Source organism: Melanostigma gelatinosum, assembly GCF_949748355.1.
Source record: "Melanostigma gelatinosum genome assembly, chromosome: 12".
Lineage (NCBI taxonomy): Eukaryota > Metazoa > Chordata > Actinopteri > Perciformes > Zoarcidae > Melanostigma > Melanostigma gelatinosum.
This window is the reverse complement of record NC_136645.1, coordinates 16,204,519-16,226,406: the sequence shown is the minus strand read 5'-3', so window position 1 is coordinate 16,226,406 and position 21,888 is coordinate 16,204,519. Positions and strand designations below refer to the sequence as shown.

General features: G+C 42.9%; 1 protein-coding gene across 6 annotated transcripts in view; it reads right to left on the bottom strand.

Annotated features, from left to right (window-relative positions):
• LOC306785869 (neurexin-1a-like) overlaps nucleotides 1–21,888 on the bottom strand; it is a gene marked incomplete at its 5' end in the record, with an annotated part of 228,738 nt that overhangs the window by 60,706 nt on the left and 146,144 nt on the right. For all 6 annotated transcript variants that reach the window (XM_079280409.1, XM_079280405.1, XM_079280407.1 and 3 more), the window contains one exon: nucleotides 21,152–21,333. In XM_079280409.1, the coding sequence (XP_079136535.1) occupies nucleotides 21,152–21,333 (182 nt within the window). The remainder of the gene's footprint in view (nucleotides 1–21,151; nucleotides 21,334–21,888) is intronic.

The window sequence follows — 21,888 nt, the reverse complement described above, 5'->3', positions numbered from 1 at the left end:
CCGCAGGAGAGCAGTGTATGTGTCATTGGTGCATCCAATGACCATCCCTTGTCGGACAATAATTAGCATTTCCATGTGGTAACAGTGTATTCAACAACTTTTTAACAAGAACGGCTTGTTTAAGTTGGCAGCACACTCCTGCCCTTCCTTAGAAAAACACTAAAAATCCCATTGATATCACCTTTCCAATTCACTGATATTCTACCGTGGCTTCAACTTTTATTTGTCATGGACAGCTCATGGTTTCCATACCTCTGTCTTATTGAAGCTCAAAGAGAATGTGGGCCCATTTCCCCGTGCAGCTCAAAGTGTTGGGAAGGGCTGCAGATTAAAAAGCCTTCCCCTGGGTGTGCTCACCAGGCTGTTCAGCGCTGCTCGCCAGGGAGATTCACTACATACATTCTCCTTTATGGCCCTTTCCTTATTCATCATAACACAGCTTCAATTTTATTAACTTCTCCAGCCAAGCATATATCTTTGCCTGTGCCATCAGTCTTTTCCTCTCAATTTATATCCGTACAGCACCAGTCTCCACCCAGTTCCCCATGATGCTCATAAGCTCACGTACACAAGCGCACACTGTTATTCGCTCAAATGTATACAGATTTAACACGGGGGAAGGCTGAGTAAATGGACGCATTTTTTTTCAATCCGGTCTGGTCTTTATCTTCCTGTTGTTCCCCAGCTGGGCCCGAGACAGCGTTGAGGAAAGTGCCTGCGTCACAAAGCATGCTGAACATGGAAAAATATTCATGTAAAATGGAAAGAACGAATGAATACTGTGAAAATTGACCAAATCTATTTAACACTGAATACTGGAAAAATACTGCAGTCTGACAACTAACGAGCAGAGACAAATTATTCTTGACTTTTTAAATGTTAATTTCTTGTCCGTGCACATTTATTTAGTGTACGCTTTATTCTAAACATGGCAAACAAATACAAGGAAATGCAATAATAATGTTTCGTTTACTCTTTATTCCGAAGCAGAGCAAGGATTTGGGATTCAATTGTCCCAGAGACCGTGCATACAGAACATACATGCATCCATTGAATTGGATGCAATGTCATGAAAGAGAGCAAAGTCTTTCCCATGGATGCGGTCACTTATGTATAGAAACATTTTTGGAAAGTCTCCAATCTAGTGTTAATGTGCTATTACATAGCATAACATGCCATAAAGCATCCACATTCACACAGTTCTATTTTTAGTTATTTGTCCTTTCCTTAGGCTGTGTAAGCTCTGCTCCAGACACTGTAGAGAAAGGCAAATTTCACTGGTCACAGTCTTCTCCACCATAAGAAACAGGCATATGTCCTTGAACCCAACAGGGAGGGAGCGTGGCAAGCTCACTAAAGCTGCTGTGATGACTTGAGCAGAGCTTACTAACCGCTGCTGCACGTGCGCTAAGAAAACGCAAAAGTGGACGCAACAGATCCAACCACGGACTCTCAAGAAAGGTGATGGCACGAGGGCCACCTCAGTGTGAAAAGCTTTGATGGAGGAGCTTTACCCATATTGTATCATGGAATCTGAAAGTTTTTAGAGTGGATAAAATGGACAGTGTTCATAGAAACCAGAGTCAGTGCTGGTGTAGATATAACCCGGCTGTCACGTGTGCCACATGAGACAAGAAAAAAATACTCATGGGTTATCTGGATTTATGAAATATTGAGCATCATTGGGACTACAGATGAAAAATAGCCTTTTGGCTAACTCTGGCGCATTTACAGAAATGTTTTTATTAATGTGCACTGCCCCTTATCAAATAAACCAATAAATAAAAAAGAATAGAAACACTGTACCCTGAATGGGATATTAGCTCTCCCTTTTTTTATTCAGTGTTCCTTGATCTCATATCTTTGCATTTCAATCAATGGAAACAGGTAATTTCACGAAGTGAAACAGGGAGCATGGAGTGTTATGAATATTTAGCAGAATTGCTCTAGAGAAGACAATGCCAGTTGGTCAGTCCACCAATGAAATATCTCAATGACTATCAAATTGATTGCCATGCGATTTGCCTTGAAATATGGTCGACATTCATGTCCCCCTTTGGAGGATGAATTGTAATAACTGTAGTTATCTTTAACTTTTCATCTAGAGACACGATCACATCAACATTTAAATGTGTCCAATACTCTGGTTAATGACAACATTCTTAGAAACGAAAGACATTCCCATCAGCCTCAGCTATACTTTGTGTTAAGTGCAAAGTGGCAAATGTTAGCTTGCTAAAATTAGGTGGATTGTGGTTGACACTATACCTGCTAAGCACACTGGCGCTAGCATTTACACATAACAGAATTTTAAATATCCCAATTATTAGGTAAATTAACATTAAGCATCACCTGAAGAGAGAGAAAAAAAGAGAAACAAAACATGCCAAGGATGGTGCTTTGCTTCTCATTAAGGATTCATGAGTTGCCCTCAGCTATCTTATCCCCAAAAATGACTCTACAAAAAGACACATTCATCATCAAGATGCTGTCCAGATCATAATGAGAAAAGCCAAAACGGAGCAGAAACTGTCGTCTTCAGTTGTCTCGATTCCCACCACATGCTAAAGCTCCTGTCGACATACGTTCTGCTTAAGGGAGAGCCAATTTATTTCCCCAGAAGGATGGACCACTTGTGACATTTGCCGATGGTGCATCAGACGTTTCATCCAGCTGTTCCAGACACAGACACAAACAAAACACACTCGCAGAGGAGGTGGTAGGGGTTGGCGTAGTCGCAGCAGAAGCTTTGATCAGCTAAGTAGGCTGACTTATAATTGCAACATTTTTATGTGTAATGATTTGTGGGGGTCCTTATATAACCACTCCCGTCCACCTATGTTGTGGTGCCAGCATACGTGCACACATGAAAAGACAAAACGGTTGTGTTCCAATAACCCACTGTGTCAATTCTTCAAATACATACTTCCATTGCTGCCCTTCTGTGTGGAATTGCATTTGGTTGAATGGCCCCCACAATATTTACTGTAGTCCCAGGAATTGTTTCTCCACACTACTCAAAGCAATGGGCTGTTTTGCCAAAAGCTATTAGGGAGTGATCCGCTTTGACCGGGAAAAGATGTGCTTCAAGGATGCCGATTCAAATCACAAAGTACATGTAAAAGATTTCCAATTCACTGCATTGTACTGACAATACAGCAAGTCTATTCAGCAAGGATGAGGCACAATTACATTTCATTTATATCGCAAATAAGAAGCATTTCAGCTGAGGTGTTTTCACTGTTCAGAACAGGGCACCCATCACCTGCAGTTATTTTTTTGTATTTGAACAACTTCAAAACCATAAATATAACACCAAACCGTATTACTGAATGGCGATTAAATTGATTTGAAATGATATAACATCAATGGAAAATGTGATATCATCATGTAACACTCCCCTGAAGACCTAATACAGACTTAGGGTCCCTACGGCTGATAGGGTTATATTGCTTTTTTGTGAAAATGACAGCAAAGCACAAGTAGCAGGCAAGACAACTGAATGCATCTGCGATGCCAGTGTGTGCACACACACATGTCCTACCGAGCACATCTTCAAGCATGAAGAGTTTGTTTCGTGTGTGCAGGGGAGTTGATGCGCTGCCCTTATAGAAGGGTTACGGGGCGAAGATGCGCATGGAATCTGGAAACAGGGCTCTATGAATAACAAAAAAAGGATGGTTGCGCCAGGCCTCCTGCATGCAAGTCTAATGAAATGCTGTCATTAGCAGAGCCACCCAGGTGTAACGTGGCCATGACGGCTGGATACACAAGTAGATAGGGAGTGCTGGAACCTTGTTATGGCGAGAGCAAATTCAAGCCCACTCTACCAAATGTTAATCTGTGTGATGGCTCAATAGACTCTTTATATCTGTTAGTGTGTGCAAATGAAAAAAAAGGAAGAAAGAGGCAAATGTATGTGTGTGTGTGTGTACGTGGCACACTTGATTCGCACAGAGACGTGCATGGTTGTCACAGGGTGCTGAAGGCAGGTCTACACATGCATGTGCTCAGATTTCCATGCTTAGCTCTGGGGCACCCTCTGATGTGATGTAATCACTTTATCACGGTAATGGAAATTGGATTTAATTCTCTCATCTTCAGCGGCGGCACGTTGATTCACCCACACTTCAGCTCGGAGGGGAAAATTGCCGGTAACTGATTCCTTGCTGACTGCCCCTCATCCAGGCCATAAACACAGATCGTATTTGTAGAGGCGGTAAAATTGTTTAATTAAAAACAATAATTCACTACAGGTCGTTATGTGCTGCTAATTAAGCAGAGTTGACAGAGCAAGGTGTGTGTGGTGAGGTGGCGGTTACGGGAGATATATCGCTTTGTAGTCATTACACTGACAATGCGGAGGGCATGTCGGAGCCAGTTCCCTTATCCGTGTCTCACAGAGGAAGCTTCTTAAAGATTCATGAAGGGATGAAGGACTCACCTGGAGCACTGGTGGAACGTGCAGGCAACCTGACTTGGTACTCGGGACTTCTACCAGCCCTAAAATGATGTGGTTCCCCAAAAAATTAATTCAGACAAAAAAAGAAGAAACATAACACAAGAAGCTCTGCGGCCACGTTTAACATTGAAACTGGCTGTAAAAACAGCTCGCTCTCTCACATTCTACCTCCTCCCCTCCGACAAGGAGCTAGAAGTGCAATTTTGTAAATCCGCCCAGCAGATCAAAGTGCTACCATGTTCTAATGGCTGCCACCCACCCACAAGCCTCTCCTGTGGAAGAGCACCATCAGCAGAGTGTGTCAAAGAAGAGCCAAGACAGCCTGATCCATCTTCTAATAGTTCCAGAGAGAGATAAAGACAGATACTGTAGACGCAGCAACAGAAGAAGGGAAGCGACAGAGAGAGTTGCAACTTAGTTACCATATTACACCGTATGTTCCGGCGGAGAGAGTGAAGAGGAGACGAGCGTCTGATGAAAATTGCCATTCATGTCTTTGTTGTGACTCTTACACATTTTTTTTGCATTTGAAATGATAAGGCTCCTCTGTAAGATGGCTGCTCACTGCAGCACTGTCTCCTGCCCTCCTGCCTCGCTCGTCTCTGTTCGACAAACTCCTCATCCTGCTTGACAGGATGATAATAACTATCAAACGGATTCCATAAATACGTGAAATAAATATCAGAATACAAGATAAAAGGGAAGTTACTGCCAATTCTGTTTGGAAGGGGGGACTCGTGGGCCATGGAGAGCGTCATCTTTGAGAGGGAATTTAGAAGGCAGACAAATTGAAAGAATGAGAGTGCATGCTAAGATTGACAATTTCACAATTCAATGGAAGATTGAGCCTGAGCTTGTTCTAACACAATGGGCATGAGTGTAACGTCCTTTGCATTTACTTGAGTGACGCAAAACATACTTTGCGTTTTCCTCTTCCACACAAGGCAACAAGCCCCCTCGTGAACTCCTTTTCATCCTTTCAGATCAGTACAATTAATCTTTTTGAGTGAAACACTTCCAAACTCGATCACAACCCTGAAACAGGCGGTGTTGACAAGCTCTTCCTGTCGACCTTGCTCACTTGAGGGTATATCACTTATGCAAGAGCCTAAGGCAATAAATATGAAAATGTATAAAAGCACCTTTCAAAAACATCATCGTCAAGCAATATGAACAGTGTTGGGAACGTAAAGGAGCGTGTTTGGGTTATCAGCATCTAAGAAACTAAATTATTGACATCAATAGAATTATTGATGTCAGTGACAATTATTAATGCTTATTCATAATAACGGGGCACCACCCTGCGAACAGGGACCAATAACCAAACGATAAAACTAAGTCTCATAATTATTGTTCACTCACAATGTCAGTAGTCTGAGTACTATTACACATTCAGAGTGAAAGTGAAGGTTTAAGTTCGAGGACAGACCACATATACAGTTATTATCACAATACGCATGCACAAAGTCATCACAGACAGCTGCTCTTTAAAATATAACAGAGTTTATTAAGTTCTAATACGAATGATCTAGTCAACTAATATCTAAACTAACAACAACTATACATTCATGAGCACGCTATCTAAAATCAACAGACTATTGAAAAGAGGGGGGGGGGAGTGTGTGTGTGTGTGTGTGTGTGTGCAAAAGGGGGGGAGAGCGAGGGAACAGCTCAGTGACGTGTGACGTAGTTTGGACGTGGTGACGTCTCTCATGCGCGAGACCCAAAATGGCGGAGAGCCAACAGGAGACCCGGTGTCTACATGTGCCGGTAGCTGTTTAGCACGTAGCTAGATTAGCTCAAAGCTATATGTGTGTGTGGGTTAGTAAAAGAGAAGGGAAAGGAACCCAAACAAAATGAAATAAAACAAGCGATTACGATCCTCTGCGCCACGCGGGAGTACGGAAGATTGCTCAGCCAGGGGAGCAAGAGCAGCGACTCTTTGTCTCAGCCGGCAGTTCTGACCTCCTGAACTGATGAGACGCAGCTTCGATCTCACTGGCGGCTGTCTCACCATAAATCACAGTAGCATGGAATACACGCCACTTCTACACGACCCCAACGATCTCAGCGATCGTTAGTGTCGGCGATTATTAAGCATACACCACGTTATAAAAATGAACAGTACCTTAAGCACACAAACAAGACAAAATAAACACAAATTAAACTCTCTCTAACTCTGCCCAGACTCTATTTTGCCTTAGGGGCTATTTCGTCGAAGGGGAAAAAGCATTGAGGTGGGGGCTGCAGGTAGTTTTGTAGAACAGTGGCTGAACTACAGGGGTCCTGGGGTGTCTTGGCCCTTGTCCAATGAGATTGCAGCGGTGCTTTCAGGTGACTTCAGGAACACATAGTTTTTGGGGGGGAGGAAACTCACACCCTAATGTGAAATTCCTTCACAGGGGGTTTGGTGCTCATCAAACCACAATCAGGATGAAACCTTTGCTTGCAAAAGGGAAGACCTGACTCTTTGTTCCACAGCACATGTAGAAGCCATATAGTCAGATCCCAACAACAGCAGAATGTGAAAAATGAACTGCTTCGTAAACAGGCTTGCTTATGACACTGATCACTCCTTCTTTGGTAGCGCTTATATTGATGAACACAATTACATTTGCCACATGGAAAATAGGCATTATGCTAGTATATACAGCTTGCATCACCATACTATTGTCCCTGGCTTGTGTTGAATGTTTATGTTATTATACTGGGGGGGGGGGGATGTGACAGAGAATGCTTTGACTTGATATCACAGCTCCTCCTCTGGCTCCCTGTGGTCAGATAGTGACAAAAGGAGGGATAGGTTGAGATTAAAGGCTAGAGGATCTACCAGGTAGCCCGCTTTTTAAATCCTGCTGGGGTTGTCGCTGTATCTAATACCAGGCAGAATATTTATACATACCACCCATGTTTTTAAAGCCACAGTATGAGAGCCGAGCAATTACATAACCAGATTTATGGTACAATTACATACTGTTTATTGCCAGGAATGAGTCCGTTTCTGGTGGTAAAAATTAGGTTCCAGTGATCCATCAAAAAGCCTGAAAGGATTGCTTTTTCTTTGCCATAATGACCACACACACACACACACACACACACACTGTTTGGATCCCAGCAACGTGGCCCGATACAGCTGATGCAGTAAAGTCCTTTTTTCCCTTCACAGCAAATTTTATAATTCTGAGCACTGCTCACTTCTTCCACCAATTATCGCTATACTCTCACAGTAAGTGATACCACCTGGGTTAGAAAAACAGCATGAATAGATTGCATTATTTCCTGTGAGCACGCAATCAGTCGGAAAACATTCACAGCGTGAGTGCAGCATCACAGCCGGGTTTGACTGAAAACTTAGGAGAATGATGAAAGTGCAGACTGGACTTTTGATTCCCAAATCAAGCTTTTGGGTTGAGTTATTGCCTTCAAGGCAGGAGTATGGAGCACTGCATTGAAAGGTCCCTCTACCTGACAAACAGGAGAAGTGTTATGATTGAATGTCGGCTTCTCCGTTTGTCTATGACAGCGTCTGTCTTCATTGAGCGCTCTTAAATTGGCTTCGGAACCGATTGGAAATGGTTCTTTTATTATAGAGCTCCCCATAACTCCCCCTCTCATCAAAGCAGGGCCATCTTTCATCTGGAAGATGACGGTTCCATTAGGGTCTGCCAACCTCTTACTGCTGCTTTGTGAGTTGTGGTGCTGGGGGAGAGCATTGTTAACCAACACAACAACAACAACAACAGGATCTCGCTGGCTTGGGTGTGCACAAGCCTATAGGTTGTGGCAAGGCAGTTCATCAGATGACTGCTCACCCAGAAACACACACAGCAGCAGGCGCATTTCTATCTCTTTCGCTCTCTTTTTCTGGCATTCTTACACACAAATACAAACATTCACAGATCTGTCAAAGTCTGACAACAGAGATGCAGAAAAAAAAGACAGGACTTGGCCAAAGGGAGTGTGCCTGTCAGCTCCTCCTCACCAGTTTCAGTGTTTCATCAAAGGTACGAGTGGCCCATGAGGTTCAGCTGCCAATCTGGCAACATGTTCAGTCCCCAAAACACAGAACGGGGGATCTTACCGGTAACTCGCTCCCCTGCACGTTATTGTCTTCATTAACTTTGTCTCTAGACACGGCTCACGCAAGCAGTCAGGGCTCGGTTTTTAGAAAGCAGGATGGCTTCAAAGCACACAGAGCAAGGGCATGTTATGTTCTCTTCCACATGTTAAGGCAGCGTGTCGGCCAGGCCCGGTGACATTGTTGGTGCTAATGAGGACATGGCTGTGCCCGGTGTGTGTGTGGGTCGGCAGAGACATACGCTCTGGTCCCAGTCTGGGAGTTTTAATTAGACCGACATTATAAGACTGTCTGTCCGCATTGGCCCTATCAGCTGCTGTTTGGATGCATTATAAATCATCGGTGTAAGTGACCGCTAAAGATCTGTACTGTATGTGGAGCATTTCCTCCATACAAGGCTAACATTAATCTTACACTGCTGCTTATTTGCATTTCTCCCTTTGCCCTTTTTTCTTTCTTTGGCGCTCTTTTATTCATTTCTTGAGGTGGCTGTGCTAAAACAGCATTTCTTCCATCACGAGCTCATCAGACTCAACTCCTTGACATTTTTCACTTTACTGTAAATGTCAGCTTTCTTTATGAGGCCTGTGATGAGTTTATTGAACAATTCACACTCACTGACAAGTGTGTTCACACCACACATGCATGCGCACCCTGCCATGTGATCAGTGCTTCACAGCCAACTGTAACTCTGATTTCTAGGAGTCTGCTGAAAATCCATGGTGCTCAGGAGCTGGCGGGCAGCATAAGAGCGGCTGCCCACCATCCTCCACAGAACCACCACAGATAAATCAAGATTTCATGGGGACTGAAATGGCTCCCTGCAAAGCCTTACAGAACTGCCGGGCTTTGCTGAAGGTCTGTCCTGTAATTGTAATTGTAAATTATAACAACTACCAATTACCGGAGTGGTAACGTAAGTAAAGTCCCTCCATATTGTTTTTATCTAGTACTGTACACCTGTGTGAATCCAAATGGGCCAACAACTTGCCATACATATTGAGCCAACGCATCTCTTGCCATATGCTAGTGTACCGATCTGATCTCAGGGTGGTCCTGACTCAGCATTCTTCCGGAGTTGTGGTTTATGACAGAGAAGCGATTGGGCCAGGGTGGCAAGCACTACTGCCATGATGATAAATGTTGTGCATTAGAACTGTCTGGAGCTCTGTGTCCATGCTGGCCTGCAACTCCGCCTAGTGGAGCACAGAGCTGAGGGAGGGAAGAGGAAGCAGGTATGACATGCTGTTCCTGAACACTTCTTTTCTTAATCTTCTTGTCACTTTCGCTGTTGACTGTAGCAGAGCCCATTGGAATAAAGAGCAAGGAAAAAGTCATGTCCGTGGACCAGTAACAGATATGGCTCACCCCCCACGGCGGGTGTCTACACAGACTTAGATTGTTCATGCATGCCATGCTATCTCCTGACAAAAAGAGATGAAAAGGAAAAGAAGTCCCATGCTGAACGACTTCCGACTGTGAGGAGCGTGCGCACACACACTCATATATGCATAATATTGTTTATCTCAGAGTCTGACGGCCAGCAATACATGGTCACAGAGGTTCTGAGGACCAGGCTTTACCTGACAAGCCGTCAGTAGTTTTCCCAAAACACAGACAACAGAGAAGCAGTTTAGAAGAGTGGGATGGATAGGAAATCATATGCGCATGTATACTTGTGTCCTTTAACAGACTTAATCCAACTACGGCCCACATTTCATCTTATCCTCCTCCTCCTCCTGTGCCAACATCAGGCTTCTCCTTTAATGAAATGTTTGGGTCTTTACTCTTTATCTTTTCTGCTTCATTCTTTCTCTTCCCTGCCTCCATTGTCTTTGGGTTTTTATCAGTCATCTTGCAGGGACAGGTAATAAAAGGCCAACATACTGAGGGAGCCTTGCTCCGCTTTGTCATTTTGCTGTCTCACACCCTTCTTTTTGTCTTTTATTTTTGTTTGTGGCAGCAGACCTTATCCATGAGATGGCCGTGAGATAAGCCCTCTGTGGTTCTTTGTGTTGAAATAATACGACAGGCTGATAAGGCCTCGTGGGCGAGTAGTTCACTGCTGCTTCTCTCTTTCCCGGGTGTGTTAGGAAGCTCCCAGAGGAGCAGAGAGTTATCAAACCTGTCAGGGTCCACCTTTGATAAAATGTCAACCCACCCTCTTTGAGACATACAATTACATGTAAACGTTCTTTAAGCAGTAGCGTGGCTTTAATTCTTCAAACAATAACTTGAAGAGGTTAAAAGATGAAGTGTTTACACGCTACCAGGTCTGCGACTGTGAATTGCCATCTGTTTTACTACTGATGGAGTCACAAGTTCCCGGCTCATGCCATTACGTTGTCTCTAATCTTCAGCGCCTATTAAGATTTCATGAAGTGGTAATGATTGTACAATTACTTCCAGCTTGGAAATACCATAATAATGGCCACGGCAACCCAGGTTTGTGAGTTTACAGAGTGGATGTTTATAGATTAAAAAAGCAAACAAACACAGACTGTCTGACTGGCTGGCTGGCCGGATATCGATTTGTGTTGCGATTGACTAAAAGGTGTCGGGCAACAGCAGTTACATTTTCATATAAATAACATGGCTATCAGGACTATAATTGCCTCGGAATCTACTATCTATTACGATAGAAAGGTGGCCTTTGTTGAGACCTTTGACAATGATACAGTACTTTGAAGACATTTCCTTATCTTAAACCAACCTAAAAACAACATATTTTCATCTTATTACGATTGACTGCCCTTCATTGCTTAGATGTCTCTTAGTGTTCCCCAGAGTTTAAGCCAATACGGAGCTGACAAATGCAAAATCCCTGCATAACCTTTAATAGCCCTCAGCTCATATGTGTAGATGTTTTAGCTTCATACCTGATCAGACATTATAATGCTTCAGTGGCGAAGCGAGATTAATACTTTTTACTTGAGTGTTAAGCTCAGCCAGAGACATGGAATTCCCACAACAATTTTCTAAGTCTTTTATAGCAGCTCCTTGTCAGACACGGATGCTGTTTCACAAAATGCACTGGTGAATTAAAGAGTTAAGGAGGAGCAGATACTTCAAGCATAACTGATTTATTAGGCCAAGTAAAGGGAGGAGACGAAGAGAAGAAAATGAATTAGGCCTCACATGCACTTTTAATTACTGCTGTCAAGGTGTTTGCTTCGCCCTTCTGGGAAACGCAAACCAAACCATCACTCACACCACTAACTTAGAAGAGCCGCAGAATAAGCCATAAAGTTTAACACCTCTTCTATGGCGCAACATTTACTGCAACATAAACAAAAGCCTCTCCCTGCAACGTCTCTACTGAGGTAAGGTGCGCTGCATGGCTGATAAACTGAGCAGAATGAGGCCACCGATCCAGGGGTGCTCTTCTCACCTCGTGTGCTTACCTGAGGATAGAAGAGGACAAAGGAACAACATGCGCCTGTCTGTTTGATCTCGCTGTAAGAGGTGCACTACACACAGGCTGCTGACACGTCATGGGCGGTTTGCTCTTGCACAGGCAGCACTGCCGGCCTTCGTGGCGCAGCTCTTATTATAGCAGAGAGGCAAAGGAATATTTTTATGCACATGCGCGCGCACACACACACACAAGCGGACATCCTATTCCTTTGATGAGGCTGTGGAATAAGCCATCTACGACCAGGAGCTCTGCAAGAGTGCTTGGCTGCAATGTAAGTCTTTTGTCGCTAAAAGACAAGACTTTGGCCAGACACTCTGCCCTAAGAGCAATAACTATGAAGAAAACACATATGGGGCTTGCAATATTTAACTTGAATGTCAAGTGCTGCTCTGTGTAAACTTGGAGTTAAAATCTTTATGTTTCTCAGTTGGACCCGAGTAACAGTCACTGGCATCTATGGAGAATATAGGGATGGTCACTGAATCCATTATTCATAAACAAGGGACGAGAGGGGGGTGAGTGTTTCTGCTGACAATGTGGTTGCTCTCCCAGAAGACAAGAGACATTTTAAAGGTGGATATGGTTCCCCATCTCACCAACCCCAGTCAAGATGGGTTTCAGTTGTGCTGACTTCCATCTGTCCACATGATATGTCTTGCCTCTCAATCTGCAGCTCCCTGCTGCTCATTTACTCTTAATGTTTTATGAGTCCATGCGGTTATTGGGTGAAAGCAAACCCGTAAAAATAGAGCAATCCTTCTCTTGTTCCTGGAAGAAACAAAGAGCAAGACACTATCTTCCATAAAACAAAACAAAAGAAAATTAAACAAAGAGAAAAAAAAAAAGTCAGGGACTAAAGTTATTAACTTAGCAAGGCCACAAACAGCGTACACCAATTCACTCACTGTGGCACGCAAGGAAATGATTCCAGAGCAGCACATAATTAAAAACAACATGCGTGTATGTGTCTTATATTTTAAACAGGCTTCGATGGAAAGCACAAGGGGCTGGAGATGAGAGCAGTGCACCAGTGGAAAAGGTAATTAAGTTTACCAGAACCAGGCAAGCCGTCTGTTTAATATTTCATGCAGCCCCACACAAAGCACTGTGGAAGCCATCAACAACAGGGCACCAACAACAATTATGAAATAATTAGCTGAGAAACACCCTGGAAGATTTTTCCTTGCCTGGGACATGTGTAAGCAATTGTAGAAGTAATTTCAGACTTAGCCTGTTCCAACTTGACCCTGGTAAACACCAGCAGGCACCACTTGGTATACAGTGTGTGTGTGGTAGTGCATGTGAAAGTACACCCAAACATGTATGTTTAAGCTTGTTCAAAATCTTTGTTTTGGGATTTTTAGGAAATACACTTCCCTTCGCTGAGATTTGAATACTCACTTTTTGGGTGAGGATATTATAATGACACTGCAGCTAATGTGGATATTTCTACATTTTTCACAAGAAGATAAAACCGTTTTCGGAACTTTCTATAAAAACAGCTTCGAAGCTTCGAGCCTCTGGGTTCGTTTCATGGCAGCCGTGAACTGACATGCTTTCTAGTCCATTTTAAGTTTGTATCTGAAATGGAATCTGGCAAGCTGGAATAAAACAGTAAAACAAGTGGAAGTTAGGATAATTAGCCTCCACTCAGAAAGTGGAAGTTAGTTAAGCTCCCCAATGGAAGCAGTGATACCCACTACCGGTACTAGACTTTGCTTTCCATTCACCTGCTGCATCTAACTGCTGCATCTAACTATGATCACTCTAGGATCGGAAACCATTAATCAGATGACAGATAAGCCTCTTGGGGCATCCAGAGTGCTTCCGAAACCAATAGCTTGACAACAGATTCTGCATATGAATGCAGTAGATACTAGTAATGCAGAATGCAATTACTAGTATCTACTTTTTGTCTGTCCAAACCGAAGATGTACGAGAAAAAAACAAAAACACAAACAAAAACATACAATTTCTATTTTACAAAAAAAATAAAAAAATAAATGTATTATTCATTTTAATTCCACTTTAATTACCTTAAACATATGTATCCCTAATATTACATGTATTTGATGAAAGTTTACATGGATACAATGTATTTAAAATTGAGAAATATTTCAGAAAAAGTGACAAAATATTAATTGTGCAGAACAATATTAGTGAAAATGTGCTCCGTATGCGTTAGCTGGGAGATGATGTACTTCGGCTCACTGCAACGGAGCGAGGAAGAGTGAGACTATTTGTATCCCACCCGGAGGGCTGGGGCAGCTGTGTCAACAACTATAGTGACTCCATGCTGCGACGCTCCTAAAACTAAAACCACGATAGATTAATGAATGCTTAAAATGTGAAATGGTGGGAAAAGTAAAATAGGCTAATGTATTTACAGGAACACGTCCAACTAGAATCTAGGGGAAAGGCTGAGCAAAAATGAACTAAATTCATCCTTTGAACTGTCGTAGCAAATAGAAAGTCAATGCTCTTAACCTGGTGACCCACAAGAAAAGCAAACACGGCTGACAGCGCAACATTAACAATCAAATCAAATTTACCCCATGTTAGCCATAACAATATTGCTCTGCAAGCCCATAATGTATTGATGTACAGCTTTGAGAATGACAAGCTGTACTCACTGTGATTTGTTACACTAATAAAAGTGAAGACACATTATTGTCCTGCCATCTCAAATACACATTCACACACATCTTCCTCTCTCTTCCTCTCTCTCTCTCACACACACACACACGCTCGTTCCTCTTCATGGACCACTTGGCTTTGTAGTGGCAAAGAGCTTGAACAAATTGAGAAATGATTGGAACTGAAAGATGAGTAATGGTGATTCTAGCGCTGTCCCTTCTCAATATGGAGATGATGAGATTTGATTCTTTGAGGTCAGGTGCATCATCCGAGCTGAGTGGCTTCCCTGTCTATGACTAAAAGGGATAGGAGGCCATTCGCTCTCACGTACAAGCCTTTTGCCACCATAAGTCACGGCTGACGTAAAATCAATGCTGTATTTACCGGTGCCCTATTCATCGCCATCACACGTTCTGTATGCTAACCATATTAAGAGCAAAGGAATATGTCAGAAGAGTTGCAGACTATTATCTTTTATTGTTGCCGTCTCCTCCCCGTTCTTGTTTGTGTGACTGAATCAACACGGAGGGACTAAATGAGGTCAATGAAGCTCCCCCATCCATGCCTCTGACTGCTATCACCTCATCACGGTCAGCTATTAACTCAGCATTACAGTGCCATTAGCCGAGCTTTGCCACACACTGCACTGCAAACTGCCAATCAAACCGCCAAGCATATAGCACTTCTGGTTTCACTGACGCTCAGTGAAACAAGGTGTACGCGGGGAAAGAGGGCAATGGCATCTGGCTGTGAATGTAAATGTGGCGGAGCTGGCTAGAGCTGGGAGGAATTGTTAATATGCATGCAGCCATGATGACTGCAATTCCGACTTTGATTAATTGACCCCACAAAAGGAGTGAAGAGAAAAGTGGGAAAAATCCCGAACAATTACTGAAAATTGAAAGACTGAATAAAACTAGCAAAAACAATGGTGTCCAAACAGAAGGAAAAAAAACACTTGAGCGCCTCACCATCCATGGTATTCTACTGATGATTCTCAAATGACATGCTCTGTTGCTTTTATACCTTTCGAAAAAAGTGGAGGAGGTTGGCAGCTCCCGGCTGTCTCAGGTTATCGTACCAGTGAGCCGGGGAAACTCCAGAAGTAAGAGTGACTTGTGTCAGCGCAAACCACGGAAAGTCCAATCACTTGTGAGATGGATGTGTTTACTCCCACCCTCTGTTCATCGGAGCGTGACAGTTCAATGGGGAACAAATCTGTGTTTGGACACTGTTTCTTTAATACTAAAGTCCTTTAGCTCAGCTTTTTTTGGTTAGGCCTCCATATCATTATACACACATAATTCAAAATGATTAAAAACAGGATTGTGCTGTGAGCAAATTCAATAGAGATGTGATATTGTAAATGACATGAAATTGCATGTAAATTATATGCCGGTCTTGCTTAGAATCTGCTCAAAATGCACATCACCATGGCAGAAAACATCATGGATCATTACCATAGCGACAGCTGATGAAGTAATGTGGAGAAAATGCGGGTTCCCAAACTGTGAAGTGACAACTGTTCAAACACAATAACACCCAACAAATGAAACGTATTTGAAAATGTTCAGCTAAAGATGGAATTAGACATGTAATCACCACCCACGGTAGGTTAGCATCAGTTTGTATTTAGCTGCATTTATTTTCCACTTTCGAAGATGTGAACAATCTGTATTTAAACGATAATTTTGTATGTGTCAGTTGCTCTGGAGGTGTGGTAATAACTCATTGATGTGCCTCGACCGAGCAAGTAACACAGGAAAGCTGAATAGCAGTGAATCCTGGGGGTATTGCTTGCAGGTCTGTTCTATGTCTGCGTGCAGAGAAAACCTGAGAGGTAATTACTGGGTCTGAAACCTTAACAGGAGTAGTGGATGAGAATAAGATCCCTTCCCTGGACAGGTGTTTTAATAGGAGTATGGGGGATAGCGTGACACTGGTTCTCTCCTGAGACCTGCAGCGCCTCTCCCAGGTTACAATCTCACCTGTAGCATCAAATCAGACTGTACAGGATTCACTTAATGACACAAGTGATTGTCCGTAAGAAAGATGAACTGCAAAAGCTTAAAAATATCACATTTTCTTACTAGGAAAATGAGGTACTCAGACAGTTGGCTTGGTAGTCTCTCTTTTCAAGCCATTTTACACGATTAATAGGGTAGAGAATAGAGTTGAAACTGCAATTAAAGGTGTCTTCCATCAGAAGAAACCCCCCCCCACCTTTCTAGAAGTCGGCTAAAGGAGGACCGAGGGGAGCAATGCTCCACCATAAAAGTCATTATTTCTCCACCATCTCCTCCGCTCTATGGAATACATTAACTTTGCTGTCTTAGCCAGAGTGCCTTCATGGCTTGTTTTGTTTTTTTAAAGGGATCCATGCAATTAGAAGAAGGGAAAGAAGAAAGTGCTTGGAATAGTCCCCAACCCCCACACAGAGATTGAGTACCAGCACAAAACAAGCTCACTGGGCCCCTCGGGGCCCCGCCTGACACTGAGGAGAGCCTCGGATAGTCACCGTCACCGCTGCTCATTGACAACAAAACAGAAAGAAGACAACTGCAAAATGCCTCCATTTCACTGACTAAATGGCTTCCTAAAAATATACAGATGGATTTCCGATAACAGACGTCCGCTCTGGTTTGCGGGGAAAAATAAATGATACTTCCTTTGTGGGGAATAACATACCTGAATAGCATCAAAGTAAAATCCGCCTCTATTTTAATATCCTAAATGTATACAGACACTGCACAGTGAAACGTATTAGCACGTTTAACAGAGAAGGTACTGCACACCCACATCGAGTACACTTTGTTTCAATTCTTCTTCTGCATGGATTACTGGGCTGCAAACACCCGGGATCATTACGTCCATAATTCCATGTCATTGTCAATATTTCCCAAGATTTGACTTTCAGCTACAGTGCAATTAATTACTCATGGATTACTTCAGATACTTTGCCAGGGCATACTATTGTGCATAGACAAGTCTTGAATCCACATGGGGTATTTGTCAAAGTAGCCTCATGAATATGCGTCACCTTCGGAAAAGTAACGGGTATTGTGGAAAACCATCATAATTGGAGAAACGCCGGAGGCATTATTATGAATCTAGTGCTCCTTCCATGTGCGCTGCAGTAATGAGCCTGAGGAAAGTGATTGTCGTACATTTGATGGTTCACTGACTTCACAGTCATTGTCTTTATCAGCGATAGAAAGGAGAGGCGTGGGGGAAAGATCGCAATTCCTTTGTGGTACATTTAAATCATAGTCTCCACATATTACTCAGAAGATTCCCTCTTGAGAGTGCGAGCTGAGATGGCGTCCTTCAAGCCCCGCTGGGTTTCCTGTCATCATGAAATGGGAGCAGGAGATTAGGGGGGTGAGGGACGTAGAGGATGGAGAAGGAGGGGGCTAAATACTGAAATCTGGTCTAATCCCATCTCATACAGCTGAAGATACACTCCTCCGAAGACATTTGTGCTCAGAGCTGAGGTAACTGGAAGGAATGAGGGGAATAACGTTGGGAATCCGCCTCATCATATATTGTTTGGAAAGTGTGCATTTCTGAATAAACTAAGAACTCCATACTTTGTTTAAACATATTCAATACTGGAAATCAACAGCATGTCACACTATCAATAGTTTCTGCTTATTTCACTTTAGAAAATAAGACAATTTGCCCAAGGTTAGTGAAACTAACTCACTCAATGCAATGCCACGGAAAAATGGGCCACAGTCATCACATGGAATGGTATTTCACACTACAGTGTGAGCCACTGAGGGTACAATTCAACCAGATATGGTTTTGCAGGTGACTAGCTGCTATTATTGCATTAAAAAGATGCTTCATCGTGGCACATTTCGTACAGCTCATTGTGCTTAATGAGCCGCTGTAAAACACGTCCTTCCCATCGTAATTAATGAGGAGAAGACAGAAGTGTGAAACACATATCTAGAGGGTCTGTATCAAGTATTCCAATTTCATAATGTTAGTGCGATTTAATTTCCTGCTATTCTTCCATTTGGCTGCATCACAAAGCTTAGAGAATATCCCTTATGACAATTAAATCACACAACCAATTATGTTTCGTTAAAGTACTGTACAAGTCTTTTGTCACACACTTCAAACATTATGACAGTCATTTAATCGGAAAACATTTCGCCAGATATTTTAATGTGGTGTTTCACTGATAACATTTGGCAAAACACTGTTGCACAGAGTAGAAATTGTGTAATACACTTCCATCTTGTTGTATGTGTGTGTTTAACAGCCGAACTATATGAACAAAAATCGGTATGACCTTCATGCATCTCTTCTGTGTTTTCTGCCACTCTTCTCTCATTTTCTAATGAAATGCAAACCCCAGTATTGCTAGGAATTCGCCTTTACATCTGGTCAGGAGGGCTTGAATTAATTGCTCCATGATATTTAAATCAAATGCAAAAAGTGTGGGAATTGTTCAGCAATAACTTGGCGAGTGTGCATGATGTACAAGCAAGTGAGCAAATTTGTATGTATATTAATTCAGTGCCGCATTGGGATGAGCTACCTAGCAAAGCCCCGTTGTGCCATCTAATTTAAAAAGGCGCCCTGTCTATGCAAATCGTTGAAGAGGACATTTTTCATCACTTGCATGAAAATAGTGTACAAAGAAAAATCTCGCCTGTTTCATCCCTGTTTCAGGTGTTTCCTGCAGGTGGACATGAGCCCAGAAAGCTGCAGAACACACGAGGATCTTAGTGGAGCATTCGATCATCTGAGAGCACATCTGTCCTTTTACACCCATGTTCCAATTTATGTTCTTTTGAACTTTATGTTTGTGTCCCTGCGTGGCAATTGCTGATGAATGATGCGTGTGGAAAAAGGTTGAATCCTTTTAAATTGGCCGGTTACTCCTGGATTAAAACTAGTGGCTAAAAAGCACTTGGCCCTGGAAAAAAAAAGAAGCAAATCCAGGCAGAGCAAGTACAGAGCTGTCTCATAAGACCAAGATCACGGCTGCTCCGAGTCCTCGGGACAGGCCTTCTTATGTCACTGTGTGCTTACTGTATGTGTGAATATAGGTGTGTGGGCAGCTGAGGTTGAGGCAAACTTCAAGACCAATTTCATGTTCAGGAGCGTGTGCTGATCTGTTGTGCAATGTTCATGTATGCTCCTGGCCAGCATCAGTGTTGTCATGTGTTGGGGGGGGGGGGGGGGTTGGTCTGCCCTGGATATGTACATGTGTGCAACCACTTACAACGTGCGTATTCATGTTAAGGACATACAGGTGTCGTACATGTTACGATTTCTACAGTTGAATCTGAGACTTGTGTGTATTACAGCAGAAAACAATATTACCCAAATAATCAAGGGTATTTAAACATGCAACAAACTTGGTCCAAACTGCCAAACTAAACTAGAGGGTTAATTAGCTTTGTGAGCACTAAGGAACACGGGTATTTCGTGTCAACAAAATAAGCCACCAGGCAGCATAAAGACCAGAGTATATTCTGAATAAACATGCCTGTGGATGTGCAGATAACATCCAACCTGACTCTTACTGCTGATACATTTTTCCTTTGAGAGTATTTTTAATTTTGGACTGTCGAGGAATTATATTTTACATTATTTTTTATGTGCCATACATTTTCTATGTATGGCACATGTTTAGCAGTTATGTTTAGCAGCTCCTCCAAACTTTTACATTCAGGGAAGGCATGCAGTCATGATACTTTATGGAAATCAGTTTATCCTTAAAATGTAAAATTATTTTTCCAACTTGAGCTAAAACAGAGTAATTCATCCACAAGCACTTGAAAGTAATCAGATAAATAATGTTTATCACAGATTATTTAAAAAGATTTTATTTCCACTGCGTTTCACTCTGGCCAGCAGCGGGGCAACACTTCCTAAAGCACCAACTTTCACGTGCTAATGAGTGTTGTTATCGTTGAGTGGGTGCCAGCGGGAGGAAGGTCATGTGGTTGCCAAAATAAAATAGTATCCAGGCCGGGTATGCACTGCATGGAACTGACCCTTATTACTGCACCATCGCCCTCAGTTCCTGCTGCGCACACACACAGCGGCAATATAAACACAGACCAGATGAGGTGAGCAAGCATGTGCTCCTTCTTATCACACACAACATAAACGTACTGATGGGCATGCATGTCGTACTTGCCATCAAATCAAGACGTCCTTATTGTTTTGTGGTTATAGAGTTTAACATTATAACCACCACTATTAAAGCTCTGTAAACCTGGCTTCAAATCGATCAAAGTTAAAACGTTTTTAGGTTTTATTTGTTAAGAGTGTGACACTGAAAACATCAAATTGGACTGAGAGGAACTGTTGCTAAATTGTTATTGGTGAATGGAAATTATCCCTTTCACTGCAAATCAGTGGCAAAAGCGAGAAATAGAAGTATAGAACAATTCCAAGTAAAACAACTGACAGAGTAAATGTGTGACGATGGCTTTATCCTAATATAATACATCTACAGTGTGCTGTGCTTAATTTGGTGTACTGCACTTGCAGTTGAAAGAATGCTAATAAACAGTTTTTGACTTACGATGTGCAGCTTCAGGAAGTCTCCGAGACCAGAGGAGCTATCCACCCTCACCAGGACAGCATCCTTCAGGTGCGTGCTGAAGCCAACGGCTAGCCGGTCTGCCCTCGTGCTGGGACGGTCATTTGGCGGCCACGTGTATGTGATCAGTCCACCGTCTCGCCCGAATATGTACGTCGTTCCCGCTAGAGAGAAAACAAAAGCAGAGATAACAAATATAAGAGTGAATTCCCCCTTACAGTCATGTACCAGGCATGAACCACTGACTGTCAACACAACAACATTATAAACACAACAAAGCCGGCCCGGATGCCGTGTGTACACAGCACCGTCAGTCTGAAGTGTTTCATTGTGCTGAGTAATGACTTTGCAAAGCACTGCGTAACACATCTCTCTCGAACAGCTCTCAGCCCCGTCTGAGGGTTTAAGTACACTCATGTCAATTCATGAGAATGGGAAAATTCAGCGGAAATGAGGGAGGCAGGTACTGGTGCCACTTTCCCCATAATGTTCTACACTTACTCAGTTTTACTGCCATCGCCAGCTTCACCTCTACAGGGGAGAGACACACCAGTAAATGCTAGCGATTTTGCAGTCATGTCCCCGGTGCCCAGGTAACCAGCATGCCAAAACGGGCACCTCCCCGTCTCTCGCGCTTCATGAGCAGCCTCAAAGGCAGACTCATCCGGCAGCGTTGTAGACTGACTGGTCCAATTATGCTCTCGTGGTGACCTCCAAAC